Source organism: Halichoerus grypus, chromosome 7, assembly GCF_964656455.1.
Source record: "Halichoerus grypus chromosome 7, mHalGry1.hap1.1, whole genome shotgun sequence".
NCBI classification, from domain to species: domain Eukaryota; kingdom Metazoa; phylum Chordata; class Mammalia; order Carnivora; family Phocidae; genus Halichoerus; species Halichoerus grypus.
Genome location: NC_135718.1, coordinates 110,189,501 through 110,210,984, shown reverse-complemented (window position 1 = coordinate 110,210,984; position 21,484 = coordinate 110,189,501). Strand labels below are relative to the sequence as shown.

The window sequence follows — 21,484 nt, the reverse complement described above, 5'->3', positions numbered from 1 at the left end:
TTGGAAATACTTTAGCTCATAGTCTCTTCTCTTAGTTATTTAATGACTATTAAAATAAAACACTTGAAAAGAGCTTATAGCCCATTTACGAAATACAGAATTTCTTTGTAGTGTGAATTATTTCATGCACTAATTTATCTATTTTAAGTAAGATGTTCAGATACTTCAAAAAAATTTTTTTTGTTTAGTAATGTAAAAGACTGTTCTGTAGAAGAGACCGTACCTCTGTAAAGTTGTTTTTAAAACTCTCCTCCTATCTCCCTTTGAGAATCTGGTTAAATTATGAATCTTCTCCCATGTATTATGTCCACATACTTATATAATTCTGCATATCTATTCAAGTAAAATGCTAACTTTAATAGTACTCAAGTATCTCTTTAATTAGGGTGTTTTTGTTACTCAAAAAGAGCTCGGAGTAAGTTCGGACTTTTCCCTGCTTTGGTGTCGCCAGGAGTGAGACCACAACTAGTCTATGTATATAGGCACACATACATTTATGCACGCATGTGCAGATACAGCATGTATGTCTGTACACAAAGGCGTGTATCTATGTACTTATGTATATAGGCACACATACATTTATGCACGCATGTGCAGATACAGCATGTATGTCTGGACACAAAGGCGTGTATCTATGTACTTATGTATATAGGCACACATACATTTATGCACGCATGTGCAGATACAGCATGTATGTCTGTACACAAAGGCGTGTATCTATGTACTTATGTATATAGGCACACATACATTTATGCACGCGTGTGCAGATACAGCATGTATGTCTGTACACAAAGGCGTGTATCTATGTACTTATGTATATAGGCACACATACATTTATGCACGCATGTGCAGATACAGCATGTATGTCTGGACACAAAGGCGTGTATCTATGTACTTATGTATATAGGCACACATACATTTATGCACGCATGTGCAGATACAGCATGTATGTCTGTACACAAAGGCGTGTATCTATGTACTTATGTATATAGGCACACATACATTTATGCACGCATGTGCAGATACAGCATGTATGTCTGTACACAAAGGCGTGTATCTATGTACTTATGTATATAGGCACACATACATTTATGCACGCATGTGCAGATACAGCATGTATGTCTGTACACAAAGGCGTGTATCTATGTACTTATGTATATAGGCACACATACATTTATGCACGCATGTGCAGATACAGCATGTATGTCTGTACACAAAGGCGTGTATCTATGTACTTATGTATTTTTATAATTTCTTTAGCTTTAATAACTAGGAAGAGTTTTAATGAGAGACTTGAATTCACTGAGGTTTTTCCACTCTAAAATAGATAGGTATTTAGTAGAGGAAAAAAATGAAACAAACAAACCAAAAGACCCAGGCAAACATAAAATGATTCAAAGGGAGACATGAATGAAAAAAATCAATCTTTTATTTATTTTTTTAGCTTTATTGGGGTATAATTGAGAAATAAAACTGTAGGATATGTAAAGTGTAAACTGTGATGACATGATATACATAAACATTGTGAAAAGACATTCATCAACTCACAAATTTATCTTTTTAAAAATTATTATTATTATTATTATATATTATTATTTGGTGAGAACATTTAAGTTCTACTCTTTTAGTAAATTTCAATTATATAATATAGTGTTATCAGCATGGTATAAATCCTATGTGGAATCTAAAAAAAAAAAGAAGAAGAAGAAAAGTCACACTCATAGAGATAGAGAGTAGAAGAGTGGTTTCCAGGGCTGGAGAGTGTGGGAAATAGGGAGAGGGTGGTAAATGGATACACATCTTCAGCTAGAAGATGAATAAGGTCTGTGGATCTAATGTATAAAAGTCTATCTTTTGTATTTTTATTATTTTAAAGTGTATTTTCTGGCAAACTAAATTTCCTCAGTCATTTGTAACAGATTGAAGTTGTGACAGATAAGAATTTTATGAAGATAAACTAATGAAATATACTTTGACACTTTAAAATAACCAGCAGGAATGATTTCACCCTTCAAAAATGTCTGAAGTGTGCTCTTATTTTTTCAGCTGTTGCACATTAGAGAACTTCCATCATGTTGAAGGTGTGGTAGTTTTACAAATACTTTTGGTGTTCATAGAGTTGAAAGTTGAGGGTCGCTTTTGTCATCAGTTCTCTGTAGTGTCCCCACTGAACCCAAACTTCCTAGTACTGTTCCCATTTTGAACCCTTCCCCCAACCCATACTCTCTGTATGACTTGGGTAAAATTTTCATTCCACCAGAAAGTCTTTAAAAAAAACCAACCTTATAATACAAATTATTCCTTATTTTGCATACCTTTAGCACGAGCATTGTAGAGACCTGTCCTATGAATCACCAATCACACTTGTTTATGAGCCCTTACTGTTAGAAAAGCTCACTGTACAATTTTCCAAATTAAGTAAGTATTAGGTACACAAAAAGTAATACAAATGGATATTATCAACAAAAGACCTTTTCAGGAAAACTCAAAGTGTGACATCTCAAGGTGATTTGCTAAAATTTGCAAACTGTGAAATTGGGTTTGTCAGCACTCTGTGAGTGGACCCATCCTCAGGAAGAGACTCACATTAACCAAACTCATAGCGGTTTTGTATAAAATCAGAATGCCAACTCATTCATCTGTGATGAGAAATCTAATTGCCATAAGTCTAGAACACTTGTATTGACGTGGCTAGTGCATTCACTCCCTGCAGACACATATACAAGGGGGGCAGATTATCATCTGAAGGTTTCCTGGAATCAGAACAAGGGGAAATTTGTTCCAAGGCTCTATTCCAAGCCATTATGCATGGATATCTAAGCTTCTTATCACAGGATGATGTATTTCCTCCTTTGTTTAAGTTCTTGGTGGGAAGGAGCTGCAAGGGAAATGTCATGACTTTAAATTCCATGATATCTCCTATCTGGATCTCTCAAGTGAGCTCCAATTCCATATATCCAACCACCTCCTTCATACTTCCACCTGGATATCTAATAAATAGATGTCTTAAATTTAGCATGCCCAAGCTTAGAGCTTTCATCTCATGGTCCTTCCACCACCGCATTAAATCAACTCTCTCTGCAGTCTTCTCAGTCTCAGTGTTCAGGAAACTTTGTCAAGCCTGACCTCAGTAAACATCCAGAACTGGTCACTTCTCATTGCCCCACTGCCAAAACCCTGGTCTGGGTCAGTCTGGGTCATCTCCCACCCAGATTATTGCAGTGTTCATCTCTGATCTCCTTGCTTCTGTCCTTGCATCCCCTAGAGTCTTATTTCAACACAGAGGCTGGAGAGATCTTTTTAACACATGTCCTATCACGTAACTCCTGAGCTATCAAGGCTTAGCTCGAATCTGCTGTCCAAACACAGGAATATGTAGGCTCACAGTACTATATACTTACTCTTGAAATGAGAGTGAGCAGCATAGTTTACATGACCACATACCTGTTGTGTAATTGGGAGTTCTCTGAATTAATGTCTATGTAGAATACAACATTTCTTAAAGGGAAAGTAATAAAATGTGCTATTTTGAAGCTTATGTGTATTATTAATACTCAACAATAAGAAGGGCAGTTGTTTAGATTTCAGACCAACAAAGATTTTTTTCAAGGAGGAATCTTTGACATTGTTTACTATGACTCAGAGATATTAAAAAAATAGACCAACTTTTAGTAAGTTTTATTATTGTTTTCTCACAGACAGTGCACCTCTTTATTGCCTGCATCCAGGGTGACTGCTGACATTGCCAGTCTTTAGTACACTCTTGGCTTGGGCTTTATCCTGGATGTAACTGGGAATCATTAAAACTTTTTGAGTAGACAAGTGCATCACAGTAAGAGCTAGTTAATTTGTTTTTAATGTCTGTCCCATTTCTCCAACTAGATTGTCATGTCTTAGAAGGCAGGAAATGTGTTTCTATTTCTTTGGTATTCTTTATAATATCCTGTACTACCCTTTATATTCAGTAGGTGCTCAATAACTACTTGTTGACTCTAAGAATATTCTGAATTATGGGCTCCATGCTATACTGCAGAGTAGAAATGTACTTGGACTTTGGGGTGGGGGGGAGAGGCTCTCCTGGTTATCCAGAGGATCATCTCTCTCTTAGCCAGAGCAGAGTTGAATGAAACCTGCCTCTGCCATTACGTAGGGTCTACCACAAAAATATAGCAAGTCTTTCTCACATAAAATACAATATAGATTTAAAGACTTTACTATTTTGATATAATTTAATTCTTGATAATTTGTTGCCCAGTGGTGATAAAAACATACAGCTAATCAGATCACTGATTTGCTTGCCACTTCTCATTAAAAACACTTGCATTGATTTTTGTTTTTCACTAGCTTTATTTCTGATTTATTCTTGAAAACTGCCATTTTTTTCTTTATTATACTTTAGAAATGTACAAGATTACTGGGATCAAAAGGCCAGCCCTGCTTCTTTCTAGTTGTGTGACTTACAAACTTTGGGATGTATGCTTCCATTTTTTTTCATCTATAAAATGGAGATAACCATACCCGTGTCAAAGAGTTGTTACAAAGTTGTTGCATCTGGCATGTAATAAGCACTGTGAAAGTGCTTGCTATTATTAGTAGTAATGTTACACAAATCTTTTTTAGAATAGGTTCTGATTATTAGATGGGTACATTTACACGTAACTCAGCCTTTTACATTGCTCTTGCTTTATTGAATTCATCTTCTGACTAACTTTCTACCATTACTGAACGTGAAAATCTGCATCCAGTGCTACTGAGAAGCATACATCTGGGCATTTAAATAGGAAAAAACTAACTTAGTTTTAGAGATTTCTCCATTGCATTTTTAAATCCCAAGCTAACTACCCAAATAAAGAAATAAAAACTAAATAGAGCCTGGTGCTCACATTTACGGCCACACATGCAAGTTGTACCCTATTCAGCTTCAATATTGAAAATTCAGTGCTGAGAGAGGGTTTGTCACAAATGAATACAGAGCCCAAATACTACCTTTTCACACACTCTTAACTCTAAATGGAAAGATCTGACATACAATTAATTTCTTCTTCACTTTCTACCTCCCTCTTTCCCCTTTTCCCTCTTGCTCATGAATATTTATTAGGAATTTACTACATCGCGTGCACTATATTAGCTTCAAGATATATAGTAGTGAACATGTCTGCCATGGTCAGTGTTCTCTCTCATGGGACTTAGAGTTTAGTAGGTAAGAAAATTATAAACAGCAACAACATTACAAATATATGCATAATTTAATCACAAACTGTGTCTAACACTTTACCATATTTCCATTTTTCCAATGAGTGGAGAAAAGATATTTTGGGGAAATCCATTTGGATGTAATTCATTACATTAAAAATATCCTTCCAAATTGAATCAGAATTGAAAAAGAATAAAATACCTAGGAATAAATTTAACCAAGGAGGTAAAAGAACTGTACACTAAAAACTGTAAGACTTTGATGAAATTACAAATAAATGGAAAGATATTTCCTGCTCATAGGTTGGAAGAATTAATATTATTAAAATGTCGATACTGCCCAAAGCAATCTACAGATTAAAAGCAATTTCTGTCAAAATTCCAATGGTATTTTTCACAGAAATAGAATAAATAATCTTAAGATTTGTATAGAATCACAAAAGACCCCAACTAGCCAAAGTGATCTTGAGAAAGAAGAACAAGCCTGATTTCCCGATTTCAAACTATATTACAAAGCTATAGTAATCAAAGCAGTATGGTATTGGCACAAAACAGATACTTAGATAAATGGAACAGAATAGAGAGCCCAGAAATAAATAAATATATATATATATGTATACACCATTAATTTACGATAAAGGAGCCAAGAATAAACAATGGGGAAAAGATAGGCTCTTCAATAAATGATGTTGGTAAAATTGGACAGTCACATATAAAAGAATGAAACTGGACCACTATCTTATACCATACACAAAAACTAACTTAAAATGGAATAAAAACTTAGATGTGAGACATGAAACCATATGACCCCTAGACGAAAACATAGGTAGTATGCTCCTTGACATTGGCCCCGGTGATGATTTTTTGGATTTGACAGCCAAAGCAAAGGCAACAAAAGCAAAAAATAGGCTGCTGGGACTATATCAAAATAAAAAGCTTCCGCACAACAAAGGAAACCAACAGCAAAATGAAAAGGCAAACCTATAAAATGGGAAAAGATAGTTGCAAATCATATATCTGATAAGGGACTAATATCCAAAATATATAAATAACTAATGCAATTCAATTGAAAAAACCAAACAACTTACTAAAAATGGGCACAGGATCTGAATAGACATTTTTCCAAAGAAAACATACAGATGGTCAACAGGTATATAGAAAGATGTTCAACATCACTAATCATCAGGAAAGTGCAAATCAAAACCACTATAAGATTCTATCTCACACTTGTTAGAATGGCTCTTACCAAAAAGACAAGAAATAACAAGTATTGGCAATGATGTGGAGAAAAGGGAACCATTGTGCACTGTTGGGGGGGAATGTAAATTGATGCAGCCCCTATGGAAAATAGTATGGAGGTGTCTCAAAAAATGCAAAATAGAACTATCATATGATCGATTGATTCCACTTCTAAGTTTTTATCCAAAGAAAATGAAAACAATAACTTGAAAAGATATATGCACCTCCATGTTCATTGCAATATTATTTGCAATAGCCAAGACATGGAAGTAACGTGAGTTTTCATTGACAGATGAATGAATAAAGAAGATGTGGTATATATGTACTTGGGAATATTATTCAGCCATAAAAAGAAGGAAATCTTGCCATTTGTGACAACATGAATAGACCTTGAGGGCCATATTTCATTATGCTAAATGAACAAGTCAGACAGAAGAAGACAAACACTGCATGATCTCATTTATATGAGAAATCTAAAACATAACCGACAACAAAACAAAAACTTAACTCCTAGCTACAGAGAACAGATTGGTGGTTGCCAGATGTGGAGGGTGGTAGAGGGGTGAGAGACATGGGTGAAGGAGGTCAAAAGGTACAAACTTTTAGTTATAAAATAAGTAAATCTTAGGGATGTAAAGTACAGCATGGTAGCTATCATTAATAATACTGTAGTGTATATTTGAGAGTTGCTAAAACAGTAAATCTTAAAAGTTCTCATCACAAGAGAAAAAAATTGGGGCACCTGGGTGGCTCAGTTAGTTAAGCATCTGCCTTCAGCTCAGGTCATGATCTGAGGGTCCTGGGATCAAGCCCCATGTCAGGCTCCCTGCTCAGCCAGGAGTCTGCTCCTCCCTCTCCCTCTGCCCCTCCCCCTGCTTGTGCTCTCTCTCACTCATAAATCAATAAAATCTTAAAAAAAAAAAAAAAAAAGAGAAAAAATTGTAACTGTGTGACAATGGATATTAACTAGACTTATTGTGGTGATTATTTTGCAATGTATTTAAATAATGAATTAAACTAATATAGCATTATTATATGTCAGTTATATTTCAGTACAGAAGGAAAAAAATGTTCTTGCAAACAGCTAAACAAAGCTCTTCAAATTTTGTTCTTGAAGGCTATGCAAAATGATTTTACTTCCATTTCTGCTTAATACTATTATATTTCATAATACATAACAATGTATCCTGGTTTTGTGCCTTGAAACAATACTTGCATCTCATTCCAGAGTGGAATAGACGTGAACTTACTTTTAAATACTGATCATTACATAGGATGCAAAATATTTAAAGTAAGAGAGTATCTTCAGGAACAGGGACTTATATAAAATATAATTATTGAGCTAGCATCAGTCTGGTTAGTGTTTAAATGGTACAAGAACTCTTTCAAATATCAGTTTCCTCATATGTAAAATAAAGGAGCTGTATTAGATGGTCTTAAACCCCCTTTGAGATATAAACTGGGACAAATTATTAGAGAAACATTTTTGCATTAAAATTTTTAATGTATAACTAATGGTTCCCTAGTGGTTTGAAACTGTTTTTATGTTAGTAAAAATGCACCAATGCAAAGATTCTCATATTATTCTAGTTCTGTTCCATTTGTCATTAAAACAGAAGATCATTTCCCATCTCAGGAGGACATTTCTCATGGTTAGACAAAGATTTTTTCTTATATATGACAATATAAGAGGCCAGAAACCTCACTAATGGTGATTCTATAGCTTGCAGTGATCTACTTTTATTCATATGATGGTAAAATCTATATTTTCTAACAAAATGGATTGCATCTGTTTTTGATTTGATTTTTTCTTATAGGAGGATAAAAAAGTGACTTTTCAGAAGTCTGTACTGTATCTTTCACAAGTAATGTTATGATACATAGTAATCCCTTTGTGAAAGCCTCATAAATGTTGATGAATTGGAAATGGTATTGAGTAAACCCAAAAGTGCTTATATTCCATACCGTTTGAACACACTTGCCATATGAAAATGCAACTAAATTAGAAATTCTTCCATTTTTATAAGAATGCCTAAGACTTAGTGATTTCTATGCATACCTAATAGACAATGGATAGATATCCAGTGATACATTATAACTTCTCTGCACTGAGTTTGAAGGAAAGATATATTTGAGGAGCCACCCAGAGATACACTATACATTTAAAGAAGGATGTGTAAAAAATTTCTTCCATTTCTTGCATTTCATAGTTAAACTTGAGGTACTATGCAATTCCTGTTTTCTAATTCTTTTTCTCCTTTTCAATTGAGAATTATTTATAGCCACATTATGTGTCTTGCCCTTAAAACAAGTCTTCTGTTCATTTATCCAATTTTTTCTTGTCCTCTTCCCTCTTTTGTCTCTATGCCAGACATTATCCTCAAAGTTATTTATTATCAGTCAAATTTATCAATTGCTTTCTGAGACAATAAGCCAATCTTTTCCATTTCCTTGAGTTAGGCAACCATATTCTATGTATAAGAAATAAAAATGTCAACATTCTGATTATTAAAATGTGTTTTATTTGTGGTGAAATATTACAAGTCTGATTTCTGTAGCCATATGGACAGATTTGATGAGCATTTCTATTCAAGCATGAACACTGAGAGCCCATTTTTCAAATATGACATCTGCTTCTTCAGACAATTTTGTTGATATATGCTTCATTTCATATGTAAAATTCCATGTGCCTTTTAAGGTTAAAATTTGAGGGAATATATAATTTCATTTTAGGGGTAATTAATTATAATGAATTTGGTTTTTCTATTCAATTTGTCTATAGCACCACTATACGGTGTTTTTTGGTAAAATACCATTTTCAGTATATTGGTCCTCTGCTTACACCCCTTCAGTAATTTTTCACTGGGGTGTTTAGGATAAAATCCAAAGATCATATCCTGACTTGGTGACAATACATGGTCTCCCCTTAACACAAGCTTCCAACTTCATCTTCTGCTTCTCCTTCTTCTGAACACTTAACTAGCTGCTTGGCTTCAATCATGTTCCCAACATATTTGGAATACTTCTGTCTTCGTGTATTTTTTCAGGTCCTGTCTTCTATCTGGAATGACTTTGCCTCTCTTTTTTCATTTAAAGAAATATTATTTGACTTTCATGCATGATTTTTTTTTCGCTTGGCCTATGAAGCCATTTGTTGAAATATTCTTTTTGGGGAAGAGAAAGGAATTGAGATATAGTGGGAAAGAAATATGAATATGTACTATATGGCAACTATATGATGGGCACTTTATATACGTTATTTCAACAGGGGGTCCCTGTTTCATGAATTCCCATAATATTCTTTTATTTAAGAAGACATCATTATGATCATCATCATGACCAACTTCATGCACATTAGTGCATATCCCACTTTTATCATGTGTAGAGCATGCCACTTGGTATTGGGTATACCAAGATGAAAGAGTTGTGGATGGTTCTTGACACTAAAGAAAAGACAGAAAGATTTATTAAAAATGAAATAATGTATAAAACATGCAAAAAACTTAGTGAATACTAGTTTAGAGAAGAAGAGTGTTTACTAAATATTGACTAAAATAATTGCTCAGTACCTGGAAAAGTACCTTGAACCATAAACATTTGTTTTATGAATGAATGTAATTGCCTTACCATTGTTACTTGTATAATAATATGTGTTAGCCACTTTCTTCATCCTTGGGAACAAACATCAAGGGATAGTGTTTATGGAAAGTGAAGTTATTGCACAGTATTTGTTGTTTGATTAATTGATTTGTAACTACCATTATTGTAATTTAAAAAATGTTTTTATTTTGAATAGTTAGGCTGTAGCTTAATATTCAGGTCTGTTTAGTGTTTTATGAATAATTACAAGGGAAATTATTCATAATAGAATATAATCTTGAAAGATGTATCAGAGCAACATCAGAGGTAGATTAAAGATTATCATGATTTTGAATTAATTGTAGTAAGTTCAATACAGACATGCACTGTTTGTTTAGTGAGAAATTGCATTTGCTGTTGCAGAACACTTCTGAGAATTGGAAGTCCTCTTCTTTGTTTACCATGAGGCATTAACACATTTTTATAACCCAATTTCTTAATATTTTCCCAAAGACTAGTTTTCAAAATACACTACTTAAATTGGTTCTAATCTGAACTATTTTTCTATGATTTAAAAAATGCAGTGGTCATTTTTTCCATTGTTTTTGGTACTTATTTATTTTATCATAAAAATGAGTATTTTGCTGGCATTGCAATTATTTTTCAATATTTAATATACTACAATATATATTACAATATTCTATATACTATATTCCAATAATTCAGAGACCTAATATATAGAAATTGGATTAGATAATTTGCTAATTATCTTTTAAAATTGGATATTGAAAGAAATCCAGAAAGAGAGAATGGAAGGAAAAGGGATCTCACAATATTGGCAATACCATGTTTTTTTTTATAGGTTCTTTTCATTTTTTTTTGAAAAATATAAAGCTGTCTGTAATATCTCTGCATATTTCACTTAACTGGCTTTTGGACACCACAATCTGATTTTGAATATATTATTTCAAGTAGAAAACTTGACATTTGAGCATGGGTTAAAGTAGCATTTTATTCTGAATCTACTACAATAACTGGATGTAGGAAAAGGTTGCTCTTCACTGTGATGAAAATAAACCTCACACCAGTACAGGAAGTGCCTGATTCATGTGATTCACCAAAGCAAAATACTGCATCTAGGAGTCGTGGCTGTATAAAACTATAAATGTTTCTGATATCACTCACACTTCTTCTTTTCTCTTATAGGTGTTAAAATGGGTAGAGGAGGCAGTGCAGTCCTCTAAAGTCCACCTCTTATCAACAGATCATTTGGAACAAGCTGTAAACACTTGGAAAATTCCTTTTGATCCCAGCCTAAAAGAGGTTACTGTGTCTCTCAGTGGCCCTTCTCCAGGGATTGAACTTCGCAATCCTTTAGGTGAGATATATCAAACATCATATAATAAAATACAAAAACCATGAAAGGTAAAAGGTTTTCGTACACTTATTTATGTCAGGTTAATGCTAACTTTATGAATAATTCAGTAAATTCAAAAGAGACTAGGAAAGATGTTTAAAAAAATAAAACTGTTTTAGTCATAATTATTAATTGAATTAACATGAGATTCAAAAAACTGAAACTCCTAATAATTTAAACAGATATTTAGTAACTTAATTGTAGCTAAACTACTCAAAAGAAAAAAATTTTAATTTGAGCCTGAAATTATATTTTCCTAATTTATGTATGAGGAAATATTTCACAGTAACGTAGTCTGTAAAATTCAGTATTTTATGTATTTTTAATGAATAACATGAAAAGCCTTCTTTTAAAACAACTGCCTAGTTTTTTTTTTTAAGATTTTATTTATTTATTTGACAGAGAGAGAGAAAGCAAGCGAGATAGAGAGCACAAACAGGGGGAGGGGCAGAGGGAGAGGGAGAAGCAGGCTCCCTGCTGAGCAGGGAGCCAGACATGGGGCTCAGTCCCAGGACCCTGAGATCATGACCTGAGCTGAAGACAGCCGCTTAACCCACTGAGCCACCCAGGCGCCCACACTACCTAGTTTTTTTACCGTATCATATTCTTGATAAGATCTGATTTTACAGAACACAGTTAAAGACCACATTCGTGTTCTTATTAGAATAATGTTTTGGGGTGCCTGGGTGGCTCAGATGGTTAAGCATCCGCCTTCGGTTCAGGTCATGATCTTCAGGTCCTGGGATGGAGCCCCACATCGGGCTCCCTGCTCGGCAGAGAGTCTGCTTCTTCCTCTCCCACTGCCTCTCCCCACTGCTCATGTTCTCTCTCTCTCTCAAATGAATAAAATCTTAAAAAAAATAATGTTTTAATTTACTTTGTTTCCTTGGGGCACCTGGGTGGCTCAGTCGGTTAAGCGTCTGCCTTTGGCTCAGGCCATGATCCCAGGGTCCCGGGATAGAGCCCTGCATTGGGCTCCCGGCGCTCCTCCTGCTTGGTCTCTCTCTTTTTCTCTGTCAGATAAATAAATAAAGTCTTTTAAAAAAATGTACTTTGTTTTCCCAATCATATGTTACAACCCTAAGAACTGGCCTGATTCCATTGCTAGTTGAGTATTATAAGACTTACATTGAAAAGTAATCTAGTAAAGGCAGAAACCTCATTTTCCCTACTGTTTGCATTTAGAAATATTTTTTTTACCTGTTGATGTTTGCAAAATATTATTATTTCCATTGTGGCTTTAGTGTGTTACCCTTTTTTTTTTAACCTATTTGTGAGGATTTATAAATGGAAAGAGAGTAACTAGCTTTCTTATTTATTCAGTTTGAATCTTAGAGAATAGTTAATCCCTAAAAGAATACAGCATAGGAAATTGTCCTTGAAGGCCACATTCATACTACCAGTCAAATTGAAATGTATGAAACAAGCAAACCTATTTTTCAAGACTCCTACAGATAAATGAATTTGTCCATTGAGGTAGCATTCCCTTCTAATATCCATGCTACCCAGGAAAGATTTGTAGTTTTCACCACCTGGATAATTAAAAATACCCATATCCATTGCATGATGGTTCTACTACTTTAAAAAGTCATTGACAGTGACATCGGTATTTTAAAAGTTATTTACAGTGAGTGTAAAGCTTTTGATGCAAACATGGGATTCTTACAATTGATTTGTTTTTTAACTGCAGAAGTAGTCCATAGGAGAGCCAAGAGTGAAGTCAATAACTAAACTATGGCTTACTTCTGAATTTGCTTTTCTTCTTCTCTAGGTTCCAACTGTTAGATACTTTAGATAAATCTCAGGCCAGTAGGAGATGGTATCACGCTACTTCATTCCACTGCTTCCTTTAAATAAGACCACAAAAGCCTCCTGTGCTTCATGGAAAACAGCTTAACATTTTGTGTTTCATGCACAAATATGCCCGATGCTCTCATGTTAGTAATACCTTGAGTGATCTCCAAAAAGGCATTTATTCCGGTTTACTGTTCTTGCCATCTATTAAATCTAAATGTCTCTAGTGACTGCCCGGAACTTCTCAGTAGCCATAATAATTATTATCTAGTTTGGCTTTGGATATATGATTACAGTCTGCCAATTGTTATTCTTATTTTTAGACCAAATCCACATGGCAAATGGGAATCTGATACTTCAGTTCCAATGTCCAGAAACCATAAAATTAAACCTATATTAGATATAAAGCAATGTTTTCAGCTAAAGGTACAATAGTCCATCAGGTAATTTATACTAGGAGTGTATACAGCTGATACACAATGCTGAAATAAAGATTGTGCTTGTTGCCTTTATGTCTGTCTTTTAGGGAAGCTGATAAAAAAGGGATTTGGCCTGAATGAGCTATTAAATATCCATAACTCTGCCAAGGTGGTGAATGTTAAAGAGCCAGAGGCTGGAATGTGGACAGTGAAGGTATGATTATTTTACAAAGTCTGTGTATTTTACTTTGTTGTTGGCATGTTTTATAAAGTGTATACAGGTTTATTTGTATCTTCTCTTGCAATCATGGAGAATGCTTTTATCAAAAAGCAGTATATGTAGTGCATTTGTAAAGGTGTCTTGATCATGTGAATTTGGTAGTATTAAGTTTTGGTGACTGTGAAAGGCATTGATGTCACCACAGAATACGTTTAAATTTCTCAGATAGTTTTCCAATAATCAAACCTGTAGGCTGATTTTATTATCCACTCCTGCCTCCAAAACAGTCAGAGAGGAGCCCGTAGAGAATAATGGTTAGGGGCATAGGCTTTAGTATGGGGTGCTTGGGTTGTATTCTCAGCCCTGCCACTTAAAAGCCGTATTTCCTTGAGACTGTAAGTTCTCTGTGCCTTGCTTTCCTCCTCACAATGTAGAGAAGGCAGTAATATTTTCTTTACTTTGTAGAATTGTGCTGAGAATAAAATTAAGATGATACAAATGGAATACTTAGCATAGTTCCTGTTACAAAGTAAGCACTCAGGTTCTGTTGGCTACTGTCATTTGGTGGATCTGCATTCGTCGTGTAACACCAAATGGTATTTGGATCCTAGAATTACATCAAGTAGTGTATGTTCGCTCTAAGCATTGTGTTGTGGTGATGCAGGGGAGCGAACATACACCCAGAATTCAGGATACCAGACATTGAAATCCAGTTCTAATGCATATTATATATGTGACCCCCTGTAGTGGATGTTCTGAGTGACTTGTCTGTATTTCCCAGGGTTTTCAGAGTGCTTTGGCCTAATTCCAACTCCCGTATCTGCATTACTATGCCCAAGAGGGTTTTTTTTTTTTTTTCCCAGAACAGAAGAAGGCTGTTCTGCCAGAGAATGAAACCCCTTAGGAGCAGCTTTCAGCCTCTGCAGGAATAAGCTCCAGTTGTCCACATGGGAGCAGGATTAAAAGCACACACTTTTGGGGCTGCATTTCTTTTCCTGTATCACTTCCACTCTTCCTATTAGCATCCTTTGTACCTCCCAAATAAACAACTTGCTCTAGAATCCTTCTGGGATAACTCAAATGAAGATACCCCTTGCATCATTTACTCTTGCTGAATCAGCTTCTCTACATTAAAAAAAAAAAAATGGGATTCATGGGCTCCTGGTTGAAGGGGCAGAGCTGCTGTGAAAGTGCATGGAGGTGTTTTTACCATAGCAATTTGAGGCGCCATTTTGGAATGCCAGTTTTTGTTTGTTTTTTTTCTTTTTAAAAGAATACCTACATTAACTTTCCCAGCTTAAAGAATGAAAGTTTCCATTGTAATTCCATTCAAGCTCTAGAATATCAGTTCTTTATTCTCAGAACTCTCAGCCTCATAGGAAAAGTAGAAACTGTAATATGGATTTTTTTTTTTTTTGAAGGTGGATAATATGAGATAAGGGTATAGGTGAAAAGGCAATGTGAAAAGTAACAGTCCTGTCTGCCTGTTTTATTCACCCACTTCCCTGCCCATATTAGTTGCTCAGTATTTATTGGGTTCAGTAGACTGATAATGTTGGAGAGTTTTACTGCTATATTTTAAATAAATATGGCCAAATTTGATGTTATAGTTATTTTAACCAACTTGCCCAGTATATGATTAGTGTTGAGTCTGACTTTCTGTGACCGCAGTAGGAAGGAGTATAGGAGGTTCTGAGGCTCTTCTTTCCTCAAATACTTTAAGCATGCCCTAAGCCAGCAGTGTCTTGAGCTAGCAAGTTCACTGAGGCAATTTGTTCTTGCTTTCTGAATAAGACATTAGTTATTGATTGTGAAATATGTACAAGTAATGACATTTCTTTTGCATTATTGGCAACTTATTGTGAAGTATTTGAACCACTTCTACAGGTGATTTCGATTGCTACCAGTGGTATTTCCTCTAGTGAAACTCTTGCCTAGAAGAAGAGGAATATTGCATGGCTGTTGCTTTATCTCGTGCCTAATGCACCTACCTATTCAGTCATCTATTCAATAAACATTTATGGAGTTTCTGCCCTTGGCCATATTCCCCAATACTTAATGGGCACTAAGCACGTTTTAATTGATAATTAAGAACAGAGAAGCACTGAGGATTACTCTGTGAGTGAGGAGGGAGACGCTAAGGGGATGAGGTGATGCAGACTCTGTTTAGACAAGTCTCTAAGCTCAGTCTTCTATAATTAAGAATACAATAAAAAGACACAGTATCTATTATCATATTATCTTAAGTTTATATCTAGTTCTCACCCAAAAAGCCTCTGGTTCTGCTAGTACACTGTTTCTAGAGTACAATTAGTGGCAGCTAAACAAAGGACACACATTGCAATGCATTTTAAAGATAATAAACTTATTTTGCTCCTATGTGAAATGCCAAAATAAAGTGTCAGGTTGATGCAAAGGAAATTGAGCTGAACCTACTGATACAAATATCACTGCTGACTTTGGATCTCCCTTTCAGATGGCTAATGAGTGATAATGTTTTACATGTGCACTTTCTCCTGAAGAAATATGTCTGAGATTAGATAGTATATCCCTGGTGCTATCTCTCATGCTCTCTGCTATCTGGAAAATGTCTGCTCTATCAGTAGAATTAATAATGGCTTTTTGAGTGTTTTCCATAGCAGTTTTTATCCCAAGTATGGAGAAAAGACAATCTATTATTTGACCTTAGCATGGTAGTCAAAGGCCACCAACTGAGCCTCAACCAATCCTTCTAGCTCTTGTCCATCACTTGCCTTTACACTGTAGTCAAATATAACTTTATACTGTCCCTCACCCCATCTCCTCTCACATTCTCTTGCCCCATATTTTCTCTTAAGTTGTTCCTTCTCCTAGAATGCCCTTGCTTTCTATCTGACTTATAACTTTCATGGCAAAAGACAACACTTTCATCAAGCTTTTTCTGATTTTTTCTATCTAAAAGACTCTCTTTTCCCTCTGGCTTTCTACTGCAATTTTTCTGCACCTCCCTTTTTGATGATTTTCTCCCTTATATATTTTTTAAAGATTTATTTATTTATTTGAGAGAGAGAGAGAGAGAGAGAGAGAGCGCACCAGCGGGGGGAGGGGCAGAGGGAGAGAATCTTAAGCAGACTCTGCGCTGAGCATGGAGCCCAATGAGGTGCTCAACCCCATGACTCATGAGATCATGGCCTGAGTGGAAATCACGAGTCAGACGCTTAACTGACCGAGTCACCCAGGTGCCCCGTGATTTTCCCCCTTATATTTATTTCTGTACAGATTTTCTCTTTCTATTTTACTCTAGACCAGATTTTATCACTTGGCATATGCATATACAATGCCTGGGAAAGAACTGTATAAAAATTCATGAATAAAAATTAATGCATTTATTCTGATAATACCCAAGGAAGCAGGCAGAGGAGTTGATTTAGTTAGCCTATAGTTGATGTGCTGGCATGGAACACTTTAATTTGTCTGTGATTTAATTAAAATGCTGTGAGAGTGGTAGTTTCTTTTCTTCTGTGGTTTTCCTCTAAAACCTTGGTAATTACTTTTCTGTAACTTACTAGGACACTCTTACCAAACAGAGACAATGAGTCAACTCATCCATATAGTTCATATAAATGACTCAAATGTTTTAGGCTGCCTCATATGCAGGTAAAAACATGTCAAAAAGAGATAAGTAAAAAGAATGTAAAGTTTTATTAAAAGCAAAAGAGAAGGTTGTTTTATGTACCTAAATTTCCATTGTAAGGAAACTACAAATCCTGGATCTTATTTCTGAGCAATACAAATTTTCCATTCAGGCAGCTCTATCTATATATAGATAACCACAGAAACTCTCAGGCCAAATTTTGTCCTCTGTTCCTTAAGGAAAACTTCCTACAAAGACATTAAATAATTGTCAGCAACCTTTGGGTTTTTACATGGCACAGACTGTTTCTATTAGTCTAGGATTATCAATGTGATCATGTAATCTAACACACCCTCTGAGACACGTTTCCATTAAGTAAATTTGGATAAACTGTTCTTATGTAATCTTCCAAATAGAGAAAGGAGTGTATGCAACCACATGATCATATTGGGATTCTGAGACTAGTAGAAAATATTTTGGTTTTAGATAGCTATGCTGGTTGCCAGAGACTACTAATGGATTTTCTAAAGATAAGACTATTTTAGAAATCATACTCAAGTGGCATAAACTTGTTTAGGAATCATAATTAAATAAACTTCAAACCTACAAAGGACCTCACAAGAAGATTATTATGCTGGCCTCCAATTATTCTCACCTGGTGACTCTTTTGAATAAGCCTGAAGACTATACCAGGTGTGTTATTTAAATGGATTAGGTGCAGCCTTATTCAGATGTTTTGGGTCAATGGAATGCTTTATAGTAGATTTTTCCTGGAAAATTTCCCAGTTATTTTAGTGTGCTAATATCAGATTATCAACCAAATGGAATGTTTCCTTTAAAAAAGAAATCTATATACTTGTGTTATATATAAATGCATATGTATATCTATATATATGTATTTAAATAGAATTTATTATGGGCTTCGGGTACATTTCTTTCCTTGTTTCACATTTCTCTAAACATACAATGCCTAATAAAATGATAGTATTTAAACCTAGCTAGCATTATTATGTCTCCCTGGCATGATACCTAGCCCATAGTAGGTTCTCAATAAATATTTGAGTGCTCACTTCGGCAGCGCATATACTAAAATAAATATTTGAAACTACCATATTTCTTTTTTTTTTTTAAAGATTTTATTTATTTATTTATTTGTCAGAGAGAGAGAGCACAAGTAGGGGGTGTGGCAGGCAGAGAAGGCAGAGGGAGAAGCAGGCTCCCCGCTGAGCAGGGAGCCTGATGTGGGACTCGATCCCAGGACCCTGGGATCATGACCTGAGCTGAAGGCAGTCATTTAACCAACTGAGCCACCAGACATCCTATGAAACCACCAGATTTCTTTAATTTCTAAAGAATAGTATGTCATTCAGGAACAAATACCTTGAAAAGAGTTAGGTGTCTTTTTTTATTATTATTATTATGTTATGTTAATCACCATACATTACATCATTAGTTTTTGATGTAGTGTTCCATGATTCATTGTTTGGAGACGAACCATGAGAGTTGGGTATCTTTTTTAATTCAAGATCCACTACTTAATATCTTTTTGACCTTAAAGAAATTACCTAATTTCATGAGTCTGAGAAAAATGGGGAAAATAATACCTACTTACTAACATATTAATGGTAAAATTAGTTTTTCTTATACTCTTGAATATGTGTTAATTGAAAATTATCTCTATACTTTCTATTAATGCAAATTACACATGAAGTTTTTTTTCTACTTTGGGCTTTTTTTTTTTTTTTTTTTAATAAAACACTGAAACTCTTTAGGAAAGAGAAATCAAGGCCAGCTCTATCAATCAGATTTTAATTCAACTTAGGACAGGTTTCACATTTAGTAGTAGTAGGAATTCTCACTGGCTTAATACAAGAAAGCTAATTCTTTACTAATGTTACATGCCTTTTCAGTGTTGACAAGATGTTCTACTTCACACAGACACTCAAGAACCCAAGCTGATGGAGGCTCCACCATAATTTAGAACATTCAGCCTCTTCAGTTGTTATAGTGGGGGAAAAGACTGGAGGATGTGCATTGAATTTTTAGAAAAAGGAATTTGTATCACTTCTGGGATGACACACACATCTCTGTGAGTGATAGACACACTTTATTCCCTATTCACAAGGCCTAGTGGTATACTGGATCTAGCTCGTAATGGTTCATAGAGAGGAAATTACACACTTTTTCTTTCCACCTCTCTATTCAGTAACGTCATGTGAGGAGCTTGAAATCAGCCATGGTGGTAGTATTTATACCACAGAAATTGGCAAATGCCAAAAATTAAAGCTTTTTCTCCCCAGAAAGCAGTTTACTAAACACTCCACTAACTGACCTCTCCTAAATGAAAACATATTTAGAAATGTAACAATGGTAAATGAATAGTTGAAGGGTATTATTGTCTACTACACTATAGTGTCGAGATCAACCCAGAGATTGTTATCCTAAAATGCTGTGCATAGACTTAGGTCCTATGGAAAGAACACTGAACTTCAAATGGTTGCCATTGAACTTGCTATCTAAACCTAGGCAAGTAATCATTTATTTGAACATCAGTTTCTTTTTTTTTTTCTTTTTTAAAATTTAAATTCAATTAGCCAGCATATAGTTTTGATGTAGCGTTCAATGATTCATTAGTTGTGTATAACACCCAGTGTTCATCACATCACATGCCCTCCTTAATGCCCATCACACAGTTACCTCATCCCCCCACCCGCCTCCCTTTCTGCAACCCTCAATTTCTTTATGGTGCTTTAAAATCATCTTTGGATGCAGTAGGATTATATGAAATAACGTGTGAACCTACTTAACACAATGCTTCTAGAAAAATTCGATAGATTCTTGATGAATCTGGCATTCACTGGTTCTTAAGGAATCCAAGGAAAAGTACCAACATTAGGCATTTAGAGGGCTTTAATATCATTTGTTAAACCTACACTTGTTAAGTACCTATTGAGTAATATTTTGTAGATGATGAATATGATGTAGTTATTCCCTTAAGGGACTTTCCATAAAAAGAGGTATTTAATAGGCCTTCATGCTTAAACTAAGAAGTAGATCCATCTGCAATAGAGCTGACCGGGAAGAGATCAGAGGAGTAACTCATTTTTCCTGGAGCTCTCCATGGTGCTTGTTTCACGGTACTTGAGTCTGTCTTCTTTGACTCTTCATAGACTCACTCCAATTCAGAAACCTAGACTCGGGTCTACTCTGCTCCTTCTTTTCTCTTGCTCCTTTGTGGATCATGGTTACCTGTTGACCAATTTTAGGATGCCAGTAGATACCTAGTATAATTTTATCTTTGCCTCCGCTCTGCTCACACTTAATATTCCTGACTCAGACCCTTCCACAACTTAACAAGCATGACGTTTGCAATTCAGAGTAATAATGAATTCAGAGTAATTTTGAAATCATGACATTGAATTCAGACGGTAATTCAGTGTAATTCAGAATAAAGTTCATAATAATCTATTATGAATTGCATGAATAAATATACTGTATGAAATACAGTTCTCAGAGTTTCTAGCCCATACAAATCCCATGTAGTGTCTACTGTCTAGAAATTTTCCTGTTATGGTTGGAGCTGTCATGCTGCTGCTAGATTTCCCTCTTCTTAACTACAGAAGCCATGAGGTTAGGGTGGCTCTGTGCAGAAGTGATACTTCAAGATATTCTGTGGTGGATAGATGCTTTTTGGAGTCAAATTCAAATAACCCACATGATATAAATCTACATGATGTAAAGACCACATAGAAAAACATTAAATCAGTAATTATGGTCTTACTGATTTTATTATATATAAATAAAAATGATACTAAAATAGACTAATTTGAAGGGGAAAAGAAAGGGAAGGAATATACAGCTGGACTACTTCTCTGACTCAATTGCAGAATTAGCTGAATATTCTTTGTCCCTCCAAGACCTTCATAGGATTGGTTCTCCTCCAACCCCACTATGTCCATAACATGTGAGAGTCCAGAGCCTTCTCCCAACATTTCTGGAGTTTCCTGAAA

The 21,484-nt window shown here is 35.1% G+C and overlaps 1 protein-coding gene across 1 annotated transcript in view; it reads left to right on the top strand.

Annotated features, from left to right (window-relative positions):
• HMCN1 (hemicentin 1) overlaps positions 1–21,484 on the top strand; it is a 478,487-nt gene that overhangs the window by 174,242 nt on the left and 282,761 nt on the right. Inside the window, exons 5-6 of the mRNA XM_078078047.1 lie at positions 11,218–11,389; positions 13,749–13,855. Of these exons, the coding sequence (XP_077934173.1) occupies positions 11,218–11,389; positions 13,749–13,855 (279 nt within the window). The remainder of the gene's footprint in view (positions 1–11,217; positions 11,390–13,748; positions 13,856–21,484) is intronic.